Source organism: Pipistrellus hanaki (genome assembly GCF_964339955.1).
Source record: "Pipistrellus hanaki genome assembly, chromosome: 6".
In the NCBI taxonomy this organism is placed as follows: Eukaryota; Metazoa; Chordata; class Mammalia; order Chiroptera; family Vespertilionidae; genus Pipistrellus; species Pipistrellus hanaki.
Window position 1 is genome coordinate 52467344 of NC_140508.1, and position 13828 is coordinate 52481171.

General features: G+C 42.4%; 1 protein-coding gene across 7 annotated transcripts in view; it reads left to right on the forward strand.

The window, feature by feature from the left end:
- ZNF236 (zinc finger protein 236) overlaps nt 1-13828 on the forward strand; it is a 72186-nt gene that overhangs the window by 21518 nt on the left and 36840 nt on the right. For all 7 annotated transcript variants that reach the window (XM_084887180.1, XM_084887176.1, XM_084887178.1 and 4 more), the window contains exons 5-11: nt 683-807; nt 1094-1266; nt 2008-2151; nt 4923-5120; nt 6030-6258; nt 11568-11840; nt 13030-13233. In XM_084887180.1, coding sequence (XP_084743306.1) covers nt 683-807; nt 1094-1266; nt 2008-2151; nt 4923-5120; nt 6030-6258; nt 11568-11840; nt 13030-13233 — 1346 coding nt within the window. The remainder of the gene's footprint in view (nt 1-682; nt 808-1093; nt 1267-2007; nt 2152-4922; nt 5121-6029; nt 6259-11567; nt 11841-13029; nt 13234-13828) is intronic.

A 13828-nucleotide genomic window follows, 5' to 3' on the forward strand; every position in this document is an offset into this window, starting at 1 on the left:
AATCGGCATGGCAGGAAGACAGCATTGGAGAGGGGCACGGGGTCATCTTTGGAGATGTTCTGGGGTGGAACCAGCAGCCTTTGGAGACGCACTTGAAGTCAGGGTTAGAGAGAGGGAAGCATGGGCCCTACTCCTCAGGCTTAAACTTGCCCATTGGGGGTTGCCCTTTCCAGTCCCAGAGAGGAGCAGGCTAGGAATAAAGGAAGAGTTTTGCTTGTGACACACAGGAGTTGAGCCACCCTGAGCCATCCCCGGAGGTCGAGCAGAGTTAGAGGTAGGGGGTTGGTGCTCAGTGGAGGTGTCAGAGTGGTTGGAAGTAGGACTTGGGAGGTCACCATTATCAGGTGGTGTGAAATGAAGGGACAGGAAGAAGTAGCAGAGGAGCAGGTGGAGGTACAGATTACAGCTGTGCAGACCTTTGGTATCTGACCATCACAGGTGAAGCTTGTCTGTGAGAGGCATTCCATCTCAAACACAAACTGTTTCTCTGTCATTATATTTGGAAAAATGAATTTTTATGATATTGGATACACAAAACTAATACATGCATGTATGCACGTATGTGTGGGTGGGGGACACACACACTTATATGGGATTGACTTTTCACTGAAGCATGTTCTCCCGACTAGCCAGTTAACCTTTCTGGAAAGATTTTTCATGAGCACTCCTTTTATTTTACTAGGATGTCAAGTACGAGGTCATACAATCGGAATGTCGACAGGAGTGGATTCACATACTCGTGCCCGCATTGTGGAAAGACGTTTCAGAAGCCCAGCCAGCTCACTAGACACATCAGGATACACACAGGTGTGGAACATGCCACCTCTGGATGACTCACAATGTGGTGCACAGAAGAGAAATGTGCCCAGAGCTTGCTAGACCTAGAATTTAACTTTGGCATTTCCATAGTTTTCTGTGTAATCTGGGTGTCAATTTTGAGATTTTGGGGTAGGCAATTGGATATCTGCGTCTACGTCACAGGGGATGTTCTAGCTGGAAGGATGTTTGGGGTCCTGAGTCGGTAACTGAAGTATTTCTGTTTTAATCCGTCAGAGGCTCTCACAATTCTGTGTCCATTCTCCCCTCCCCCTAGGTGAAAGGCCCTTTAAGTGCAGTGAATGCGGAAAAGCCTTTAACCAGAAGGGGGCATTGCAGACCCACATGATTAAACACACAGGTGAAAAGCCCCATGCCTGTGCCTTTTGTCCTGCTGCCTTTTCTCAGAAGGGGAACCTGCAGTCTCATGTACAGAGAGTGCACTCGGAGGTAAGCCGGGCCTGTGGGCTGTGGGGTTCCCAGGTGTGCAGCTGCTTACGGGGCTGCGGAAGTGACTGTCAGCGCAGCCGTGAGACACTAGCAGGATAGACTGAGATGCTCCAGAAACCTCCTCTAAAGATTAGTTGCTGAATATTATTCAGTCCTGTGATGAATCTCTTCACAAGGTGTTAGGAATAGACTGAAAGTCTTATCTAGGTAAGTTTAAGGCAGCCACCATAATCTAATAACTGAGGTGGGCTTGATGATGGTGAGAGAATAGGTGCTTGGACCTGCCCCTTCATTTCCTGCCTTCCCCTGCAGTGTGGGACTGGCCATGACAAGTCACCTACCATTTGACCATCTTTCCTAACTTGTGCACTTTATCCCATGAATACTCAGTCAGAGTTATATCTATGTCTGTCTAGCCTTGATTTCAGGCTGTGTGCAACCCTTTTGGAAATTGAGAACATACATCAGATATCTTCTTACTAAATTATAATAACTGGTAACTACTTTTTTTTTTACTCTAATATAAAAAAGGCTGATATTTAATTTAATATCATACTATAATATTGATCAAAGAACTGGGTCATTTATTCTAGAGCTATCTAATTTAAAGGAAAAAGTAATGTTAAAGGGTTCCATTATTTCTGTCATTTTTAATGCAATGGTCAATTATGTGTCCCAATTCAAATGTTTTTATCTAATAAGTAAGTATGAAAAATAAAGTTTTCTCTTTTATTCTTTAAGGTCAAGAATGGGCCTACCTATAACTGTACCGAATGTAGCTGTGTATTTAAAAGTTTAGGTAGCTTAAACACTCATATCAGCAAGATGCATATGGGTGGGCCACAGAACTCCACGAGCTCTGCAGAGACTGCTCATGTTTTAACGGTAAGTTCAGTGAGCTGGCTGGTAGAATATTCTTTTACCAAAATATGTCATCTCACTCATAATCTTTAAAATTGAATAATACTTAGAATATTATTTATTACCATAGAGGTTCTTTGAAGTTTTTCTACGTGGTTGTGTGGTGCTACTATTTTTTAATTAGTAAAAAACAATCAATCTTTAAAATTATAGAATAGTGTTAGATGATTCTGATTTATGGACTATCACCTGAAATAAAAATAAGACAAATAAAATCATCAATTTATTGAATTGGAATTCCTGCAACATTATTGGTGATTACCAGTGAATATTCTTTATCCTTATGCTATAATTTAAAAATCAAATATCCTTTTAAGCTATATTTCTCCTTAAGGTGACAGTGATAATTTTCCCTTAAACTTTGGATTTTGGTTGAGGAACTAAATTGTATATTTCAGTACATGTATTTAAAATTGTATGATTTCACACACACACACACACACACACACACACACACACACTTTTTTTTGTGGAGGGATTCTATAGCTCAGCCTCCTCAGTCTGTTACTTTCGCCTCTCAATTGATAGTATTATAAATGGCAAAATCTAAGCACAGTGCAGTGTCATGGCAGTAGACCGTGGACAGAAGTGTGGAGTGTGGGTGTGTGCTTACAGTGAGCTTGGCTGGGAGTCTGTGGCTTCCATAGCTGCCTCCTGCCCCACATGAGTGTTTGTCTTTAAGCGTCAGGCTCACGGTTACTGTTTGTTTTTTCCTTTCTTTTCTCATAATATCCCTAGCTTGGAATTGATACCTCAGCTCACTCTCCATCAGAGAGGGTGTTGTAAATAAGTCCTGAAACTGGGGAATGATTAGTGCCTAATAATTAAGTCTGAAAATTCTATTTTGGACTGAGTATGTTTTTAAGAAATTTTGAGTGTTTAAATCAACCAAATACTAAGAGTTTTCACCATTTCCTTTGGCACAGGCAAATCAAATATGTAGATGTAGTGATAATCTGGAATGATAATCCAGATAATTTAAAAAATTATCTTGATAAATACCTGAAAATGCAGTGTAGGGTTGTGGAAACCAGAACACTTCCTCTCTTTCCCTGTCGGACAATGTGAGGGCCCAGCATTGTGGCACGGGCCAGTCTCAGGACTGCCTGGAGCCCATGTTCACCCTCTAGGTCCTTTGTGGCTCTTGTTTTGCATCTCACTTTTCTTTTTTTAAATATGTTTTTGATTTTAGACAGGGGAAAGGAGAAGGAGAGGTAGAAACTTCAATGAGAGAGAAACATTAATTGGCTGCCTCCTGCACGCTCCCTACTGGGGATCAAGCCTGCAATCCTGGCATGGGCCCTCACCAGGAATTGAACCAGCAACCTCTCGGTGCATGGGACAATGCTCAACCAACTGAGCCACATGGTCGAGGCTGCATTTCGCTTTTCTAACTCTTGGCCTTTTTGCTCTACTTTTATGGGTTTTCCTCAGTTTCATTTTATGATTCTCTTATTGATATTTTTAGCTAGTACAATTTTTAATTTATGGAGCTCTCCTTCATAATCAGTTTGTTTCTTTTTCAAGACATGCTTTTCTGGTTTGTTGTACTTTCCTTGGAAACCTAATGAGCATTTTCCTTCTAAAAGTTCTCTTCCTTCTAGAGTCGCCTGCCTGGGATCATCTGCTAGGGCTCCCTCTTTCAGATGTAATTCTTATAACCCTTGTGCCCATTTGTATTTTGGAATGAGGCAACAGCAAACCCTCATGTGAACTTTTCACAGAGGATGGAGCTGGTTCATCTCCAGGGTCCCTTTACCTGAGATGGGCCAAGGAACCAGTTCTCAAACCTGGGGTCCCTGGAGGCAGCACAGAAAGGACTTTGTGCTTAGTCTGGGGACCTAAGTGCCACAAAAGGCTTCAGGTTCTCCCTAAATCATTGTTTACTTTTATTTCTTTTAGACCGCCCCCCCTTTTTGTTTTTGCCTGAAGATAAAAGCCTCACTGCCCTCTTTCACTGGAGGAAGCCAGGGGTTAATTGTCAGTCCAAAGTAGTTTTCCCAAAGTTTCTTTATTATTAGACTATAAAAATAATTTTTAGAGCAGTTTTAGGTTTACAGAAAAAGTGAGCAGGGAAGTCCATTCTCCCCCTCCTTACTAACACCTTGTGTGGGTGTGGTGCTTTTGTTAAATCCAGGGCGGAATGCTCTGTGTTATCATTTGCCAGAGTCTACTCTGTGCTGTGTGTGCTGTAGGTTTTAACAGACATGTGATGTCCTGCATCCACCATTATGGAGCATCCAGAGTTGATTCTCCTTTTTCTGCTCCACACCATGTTTGTGATGAAGCATTTCAGATTCCTGAGTTACTGAGGAATTGGATCAGCCCTCTCCTCAGATGTTCTGAGCTGTAGCTTCCTCCAATGCTTCTCTTCTCCAAAAGAGTTATGAATTTTTTGCCCACAGTGGATTCTTTCTTATTTCCTTTATTTTGTAACTCTTTCTATCCTTTCATTCCAATAGGTGACAGGAGTCTGAGGTTTGCTCAGTCCCCATCTTGAATTGCTAGTATCTGCTAATACTTTATAAACTTTAAATGCTTGTAGTAGAAAATTCACTGAATATGATCTTTTAAGAGCCAGTATTGTGCCAAAACATAAACATTAATGAGACAGTATATTTAAAATTTGGGATAGAACTAGATTTTAATGCTTATAGAGGGAAGTTATGCTTCTTCCTTTTAAAAAAAAAATGAAGTACTAATTTAATGTAATTGTTTATATTTTTTAATAACAGGCCACACTGTTCCAGACTTTACCTCTTCAGCAAACGGAAGCCCAGGTCCCATCAGCTGTGAGCCAGCAGAGTTCCCAGGCGGTGACTGATGTCATCCAGCAGCTGCTGGAGCTGTCAGAGCCTGTGGAGTCTAGCCCGGTGCCCCCGCCTGGCCAGCCGCTCAGCATCACCGTGGGCATCAGCCAGGACATCCTACAGGTGAGTGCACTTCCAGTTCTTGGCTGTGTCTGTGGGAGTCCTGATGTTGCTACTGAGAGAGAAATACAGGGCACTTCTCAGAGTAAAGGAATCTTCACTGAAAATGTGTCCTAATTGAATAAGTGATAGTGAAGTAAAATAGGCTTATTTAATTACTTGTGGACAGTGCAGAATTCTAAATGATTTATTAATCTATACCTTTTTTTTTAAAAGCCCTAATTTTTTCTAAGTAAATTTACTTTAAAAGAATGGGCTTCTCAGAACTTTCTTGTGTCTGTCTCTGTTGACATAGAAATGTTTCACTGTTTCCTGAGGTTGTGCTGTAACTATTTGGAGTCAGCTCTATGCTGTGTGTGTATGTGTGTGTGTCTGTCCCATGCACGGGGGGAGGAGATAAAGGAGGAGGGGAGGATGGAGAATGGAGTTCTTTCCTGGTTCTGATGAGCTAGTCTCATGTCCAATGAGATGGCCTTGTTCCTCCTCCTCTCTAGTATGTACTTACTTTAAAGCTAACCTCTCCTCCACCCTGTGGGGACAAGTTGGCCAGATGTCACAACAGCGGTTATTTTAAGAGTAAACCCAGTGTAACTTAAAACTATTTCCAAATCCTTTCAGAGACCACCAGAGTTGTCTTGAGGTCACATACCTAAAAGTCAAATAAATTCACTAAAAATCTCCTTTAATTGGGAAATGCCAAAGCTTGCCATACCATGTTTGGGTGGAGATGAGATGTCAGATATTAGAAGGGATGTGTCAGCCTCAAACCTTTGGTGTGTCACTTACAGATGGCTCCTTGGAAATGCAGACTTATGTTTCTAGGTGGTAGCATTACAGTTCTGTAGTTAAGGCTGACTTGGTTGCAGATTTGGGCCATTGGATCTCCTAACCTTCGAGTTTTTTCTGTCTCAGCAAGCCTTAGAAAACAGTGGGCTGTCTTCAATTCCAGCTGCAGCACACCCCAGCGACGCCAGCCACCCCAAGAGTTCCACCGTGCAGGGTCAGGACCCGGACCTTCCTGACGTGCCCAGTGAGCCAACAGACCCCGTAGATGCGGAGCCAGAGAAAGAACAGGAGAGCCTAGAGAAGCCGGACAAAAGGGAGAAGAAGCTGATAAAGAAGAAATCACCATTTCTGCCTGGTAATTTCAGTGAGCTTTAACCTTTAGATGTTTGCTTATTTTGAAGAAATACCTTTCTTTTTCTTCTGAAGGTGATGCTTGCTGAATGTTTTGATAATAACTACCTCATAGTATTCATTTGATATTTAAAATTGAAAACCAGGAGATAAATTTGTTAAACTATCTTTTTTTTTCCCATGGGCTGCCTTCGTCCCATGATTTGAGTCTCCCCTGACTCATTCCAAGGGCTTGATCTTAGTTGTCACTGACCCTCCTATGTTCTAGCCTTTCTTGCCTCTGGGCTGCACATTCTTGCTACCCTGCTATGGCTGCCTTCACCCTCTCTTCCCTTCCTTCCTCTAAGTGATGGTGCAACCCCCGTTGACCTGGAAAGTGCAGCCCCTCTGCTCTAAAGCCCCAACCTTTCCCTTACACTCATCTCTGCTTCTTGGCCTTTGGGCCTCTGTAATCTGCCCCACAGGTATGTCCTGTCTTCCCGCCCCTGCTCTCCTGGTGCAGATTCGCCTGACAGTAACGAGGGACTCCTGCTGCTCCTCAAGGCCTCACCTCTTCTGCGTGCTATGCTTCCCGGCTGCTCTACATCAGGAAAGCCTTCTCCCTCCCCTCCTTGCATTCCATACCCACACTCCTGTTGGTGGTGCTCCTCACAGAAGCTCCCTGCAGAGGGCTCCTCCCCTCTTTTCTCCGTCTTGTGGTAGTGGAGTAACTTGTGTTCCTTTCTGAATTCCCTGCTCCCTCAGCATGTCTCTTTGCACAGGGACCGGGTTACTACATCTTTCTTGAATAAAATAGATTCTTGTCTTTGGGGCAGAAGCTTTCCCATGAAAATATTTTCTTAGTGGCTCTAACTCTCTACCTCCCCCAGTTGTCTTGGGGGAATAAGGGCTCTCTTGCTACACAGCATGGAAAGATGTTTTCATCTCTGTACACTTCTGAGAATGTATTTCCTCGTTGTTAACAGGTGGGCATCAGCCTCCTTTCTCAGCCCACACAGCACTATAGCCTGCTCTCCTTTCCCCTGGATCTGCCCTTCCACAGGCGAAAGTGGACAGTGGAATTTGAGTAGTTTTTCATTAGGATTTTCCTAGTAGCGAAGAAGGCAGGAAGGAAAAAGGGCCATTTGCACATATTTGTGTTATGACAGGACAGCCTGGCAGGTCACAGGGCGCTTGCATTTTGAATATCTACTCTCCATGCACCTGTTGAATGAGTGGAGATCACCAGTGGGGGTGGAGCCTTTCGTCTGTGTTAACACTGGCTGCTATCTATATTCGTCATGCCAGAACCTCTGAAGGTACACTGACATGCTGCCGGCATCAGGCCTTTCTCCAGACTAAAGGCCAGACCTGCTTCCTGCAAGTCCAGGTAGCAGTAGCTCCTCAAACTGAGGAAGGTGGCTTCATTCTGCTGCCTCTCCCAGCTCTCCAGGGGTTGGGATCAACTTCTCTTCTGTGCTGGGCATTAAACAGATTTCAGAATGGAGTTCTGGTCAACCTTACCTATGGTATGGTAATAGGGAGGGTTTTGTGTACAAAGTTCATAAAGATTCTACAAGTTAATTTCTGAATAAGTTAAATACACATATACAGTACTGAGCAAGGTTTTGCAGTTCTAGTAAATTTTAGATTTAATTTCTCATTTCTATCTATCAGTCCTTTTCCCTTTATTTTTCTATATGACACTTTTTATTTTGGCCAGTATTTTCTTTCAATTTTACTATGTAAAATATACTTTTGAAAATAAAAATTGTGTAACATTGGTGCGTTTAAGTCAATTTATGAAATTTTAAACTAAATTTTGACTCAACTTTGTTCCTAAATGAGCACCCAGTGTACAAACACATTTCTTTATGTGGGTTACCTCTGTTATCTTCTCAAACCTATGTGAGCCTGCCTGGACTTTATTGTACTTTACTCATGTGTTGTGGCACTGAATGGTTTTAGTGTTAATAGGGAGCCCAGTTCTTTCTTTTTTTAATGTATTTTATTGATTTTTTACAAAGAGGAAGGGAGAGGGATAGAGAATTAGAAACATCGATGAGAAGAAACATCGATCAGCTGCCTCCTGCATACCCCCTACATGGGATTGCCTGCAAGCAAGGTACATGCCCTTGACTGGAATCGAACCTGGGACCCTTCCATCTGCAGGCCGATGCTCTATCCACTGAGCCAAACCAGTCAGGGCCCTAGTCCTTTCTTGCTACACTTTTTTTGAAAGTGTAGTTTTGACTGTTATCACATATTTTTCCATATCTACTTTAGAATCATCTGCTAAACTTCCACAACTGTAGTTCTAAAAAAGTCCTATTGATAATTGTATGTAAGTAATTTAACTAGGGAGATTTGATGCCTTTATAATTTTAATCTTTGTACCAAAGAATAGTGTGCACTTTCATTCATTCAGATCTTTTCTTTTTCAAATTTAGTCGTATTTTAAAATTTTCTTCTGGGTATAGTTTGCAGAAATGGAGCATGCTGAAGCCCATGTATTAAAACATGGGCCTTTTTCAGAGACTTATTTTTGGGGCATGTTATCATATCATTTGTAAATAATGATTTTATCTTTCCCTTTATAGTTTACTAGAGGCCGGATGCATGAAAATTCATGCATTGGAGGGGGGTCCCTCAGCTCGGCCCGCCCCCTCTCACAGTCTAGGAGCCCTCAGGGGCAGGAGGTGACCTGGCAATCAGGGGAAGATGATGCCCCATCACACCTCTGCTGCTGTCACTACCAACAGCGCAAGCCTCAGATGGCCCTGGGGGGTTGGGGGCTGAGGGGACTGGGAGACTCCAGAGGCAAGCATATGGAATGGCCACACCTGCCACCCTGGCAGGGCTCAGAGGACTGGGTGCCATCATCTTGTGACTGTGGGTCCTGCCATCTTTGAGGACGTGGCAGGCAATCAGCATATTCCCTCCTTATTGGCTGTGGGTGCTGCCATCTTTGCGATGGTGTGAGGGTCAACTAGCATATTCCCTCTTTATTATATAGGATACAGTATGTCTCTTTATCTTACCTAATTTCATTGGCTAATATTTGTAAACACATAAGTTAATGGCAATGATAGTGGACTTTTTCCTGACTTTAATTAGGATTGCTGTGAGTATTTTTCTATTAAGTCAGATGTATTGGGATGTTTTATTCATCTCCTCCTGTTTTAGAAAGTTTTTTGAAAGTTAAGATTAGATGTTGAATTTTAGTAAAAGCCTTTTTATCTCAATAGTGATTTAATATATACTTTTTCTTTTAAAATTTGATAATACATTTGAAGAGGAAGGTTGTTGCCCATGGTGAATGCAGCTGTGGTTTTCTCCATCTTCCTGAAGTTTGTCAAAGGGCCAGATCTGGCTTCAGTTTTCCGTTGTAGCCCTGGATGGGCCATGCAAATGTGTAGGCCAGATTTGTAATTCTGCTTCATCTATCCCCTCAGATAATTAGAATATGGTGACAGTCTTCATGTACATTAAGATAGGTTCTCATTTTTGTTTGGAAAACATTTGATTTTCCATGATTATTTCCTAATTTTGGCTAATAGTATAGTTCTTTCTTACCTTGTTATACCTTGCTTTTTTTTTTATCTGTCATGAAAAGACGTTTAGATAATTATTCCACTTTCTTGAATTAATTTTTCCTATTAATTTTAAGCAGTCTTTTAAGTTTTAGTCTCCCCTAATACAAACAATATGACCATGGACTAATGTCTTTTTCTTAATGTGAAATCATTTCCCTGTTTCCTACACTCTTTTTCTCCTTGTGGTTGTGTTCTCATTTCCATTGATTCACTTTTTATAAAATGTTATTTTTCATTCATTTTCCTAACCTATGTTAATTAGTCTTGCAAAGAGCAATGTGTTCAGGAAAATACATGTTCTCTCCCTACAGTCATGCTCACAGTGGAGAATTCCTGGTATTTACTGGTAGCATGGAGGAGGAAATACGAGATTTTTTTTTTCCTGCTAAAACTACGTCCATGCAGCAGATCCTCGAATAATGTCATTTTGTTAAAATGTTGATGAGGGAAAAATAACTGGATTCCCGGCCAGGCCCCAAGTCTGTGCGGTTGCGTTTTCCCATGTCTGCGTGGGCATTCTCTGGATCCGGTTTCCATCCACATGCCATAGCTGTACACGTGATGTGCGGTGCCTGGCGTGTCTACACTGCCGGTCTGAGTGAGCGGGGTGTGCGTGAGTGTGAGTGTGACCCTGTGATGGAAGGACGACCTGTCCAGGGTGGTCCCCACCTGCACTCTAAACTCCCCGCCGCCTCACCCTGAACTGGAATCAGCGGGTTGGAAAAGGATTATCTTACTTGTTTTTTGTTAATTTTTCTTAAATGTATGGTAGTTTACATTTATTTCACTGTTTAATACTAGAATAAGTTGGGTCTTAATTTGGAAGTTTGGCAATGTGTTTTTGACCCAGAAAAGTGCTATGGGAATCTGACTCATTAGCCTGGGGTGCTGTTGGTTTCTTTGTTGTGATTTGGCTTTAAGTCACAGTTTCCACAAACCTGTCAGCATTGAGGCCTTCCTGTACAGACACGAGAGTTAACATAAACAGCTAATGTTTCCTGATGAATTTCATTAACTTTAATTGATTTTAAGTGGGTTCTTTACATTGTATGTCTATTTCACATGAGTAAATTTAATTTTCAAAATTAAAAATAAAGTGATTCTGAATTGTTTTTAAAATTTTTTTATACTTTACAAATCATTCTGGTTATTATGGTTCGATAAATTCTACTTGTGATTTTGTTTTCTAGTAGGAATAGTTTTAAACCTGATTCAAAGTTGGATATTTACAGTTACAAAAGAATCTTTTGATTTAGACCAGGAACTCGTTTGTGTTATATATGTTCTTTTTCATAACTACGTATGTTACCTCTTATAGCATAAGGACGTATTTCTGAATGATTTGCATTTTTTATTAGTGATAGGCTCAAACAGTACAATGTCATTCTCATGTCGAGTCAATTTTGGAATCTCTGCTTTTAATTCACATTCACATTGGACTAAGTCTGCAGCTAACTCTCGACTTAGTCACATCACCTGTCCAGTTAGCCCTCTTGTCTCGTACAGGCTATGCTTTCCGTTCTTGGGGCTGTTAGGATTTCCTGAAAGATTAAGTCATAACTCCCACTAATTGCAGTAACGATGGAAATTTCCACCATGTCCGTAACTGATCATGAATCTTCCGCTGTGGCGAAGAAAATCGGGGCTTTTAAATAGCGGGGAGCTGTTCACCGGCCGCTAGAGGGACATTAGGCGCCTTGATACCTGGCATCTCACCATTTGTCTCACTGCGCTGCAGGCTCCATCCGCGAGGAGAACGGGGTCCGGTGGCACGTGTGTCCCTACTGCACCAAGGAGTTCCGGAAGCCCAGCGACCTCGTGCGCCACATCCGCATTCACACGCATGAGAAGCCTTTCAAGTGCCCGCAGTGCTTCCGGGCCTTTGCGGTGAAGAGCACCCTGACCGCGCACATCAAGACGCACACGGGCATCAAGGCCTTCAAGTGCCAGTACTGCCATAAGAGCTTCTCCACGTCCGGGAGCCTCAAAGTGCACATCCGCCTGCACACAGGTGCGGGGGCGGGGCCGCTGTGCGCAGACCGGCGGTGCCCAGCAGTCTGCGCAGCGCCACGGAGCGCCATCAGGACTCCTTTTCCTTCCTTAATCCTGGTTGTGGATGGCGTCTGTAGGCTAGGCATGAGGTCCGTACTGGCGGAGGAAACCCACGTGACTGTGGTCCTGCGGCTGCCGGCAGCAAGAGGGGGGTCAAACGTAGGGCTCAGGAAGGAGCATATTAGAGCAGAGTAGTGTGGGAGACCACGTGTGGGCAGCCAGGCTCAGGTTTAGACAATGGGCCTTGGTAAGGAAGAGCAGCGTCCCCCTTTGTGAGGACCTGACCACTGCATCTGCCGGCACCCTGCAAACAGGGACCTTTGTGCTGGCCTCAGGCAGGGAGGGCACCCACGTCTCCTGTAATGTTCAGATATTTTGTAACCAGTATTAAGTCAGAGAAACTTATATTCGGGCTCTAGTTTTACTTATAACAGCTTTATTGAGATATAACGCACAGATCATAAAACTCACTGTGTTAGGGTGTACGGTTCAGAATTTTCACACATTTTTATCACCTTTAAAAGGAACCCTGGATGACTAGTAGTAACTTGCCTGACCTGCCTGGGGTTCCAGGGCTATACTGACCACATGAATGAGTGTTTGAAAAAATACGCCCTTCTCTGGAATCTATTTTCATTTACCAATAAAACTGCAAAAGAAGGAAATTTCCTTCAGAAAAGGAAAGTGATAGTACAATATATTATTACTATCAGCAGCGGCAGCAGTGTTATTTACAATCAATAACAGCTTGTTTCCTAAATGCTGGGTGCCCCCTAAACAGGAGTTCACACAACCCCAGCAAAGCCCAGTTGCAGGCATGTGACTCCAGGCCACAGATTACAGCTTGAGAGAGATCAGTTCATACACTTTACTATTCGTAAGGACTTCTGGTACTTTGACTATCCATATTGTACTTTGTCCTGAAAATAGTACATTTTTTAACTTAAATGCTTTTATTATATGCCTTAACATCTGTAATATGAACTATATGCAAACTAGGGCAAAGAAGTGATTTATAATAGCCAGGAAACTATAAGCATGAAATGACAAATTGAATGTTCAAGTCAATAGTAAAATATTAAAATTCTATATTGGCATTAAGATGTATTTTCTTGAGATAATTCTATGGTTACTTTTGCTTTTATTAGGAGTCAGACCTTTTGCTTGTCCTCACTGTGACAAAAAGTTCCGGACCTCAGGCCACAGGAAGACACACATAGCCTCCCACTTTAAACACTCGGAGTTGAGAAAGATGAGGCACCAGAGGAAACCCGCCAAGGTTCGTGTAGGCAAGGCCAGCGCGCCAGTCCCTGACATTCCTTTGCAAGAGCCAATCCTCATAACCGACGTAGGTAAGGTTTTCTTCCCTCGGGAACCTTTGAAGGCGTATGTCATGCTATGTATGGTCACAGCCTTATGTCGTTTCAGGCTGGTATTAGTGCAGTTCTTAGAAAGCTTTGCTGTGTTATTGGCCGGTATATTACACACTTATAGTTTAAATCCTAGTTCTGTTTAAACTGCTGCTCAAATTATGTTCTTGGTTAGAAGAGAAATCTGTGTAAGTGAAAGAAAAATTTCTTCCTCAAGGGAACTCTCAAAGCCCTAGCTGGTTTGGCTCAGTGGATAAGGGTGTTGACCTGTGTACTAAAAGGTCCCAGGTTTGATTCCTGTCAAGGGCACAAGCTTAGGTTGCTGGCTCGATCTCCAGTAGGCAGCCAATCAGTTCTTTCTAATCATTGATGTTTTTATCTCTCTCTCCCTCTCCCTTCCTCTCTGAAATCAATAAAAATATATTTTAAAAAAGGAGAGGTGATCATTATGTGAAGTGCACTTTGTACTTTGATTTTTTTTATCTTAGAAGTTTTACTTGGTGTGTAATTGATTATTATTTGGGCTGCTTTAATCTTTGAGTTTCTGAGGAACTATAATTCTTAGGGAATTTGATTG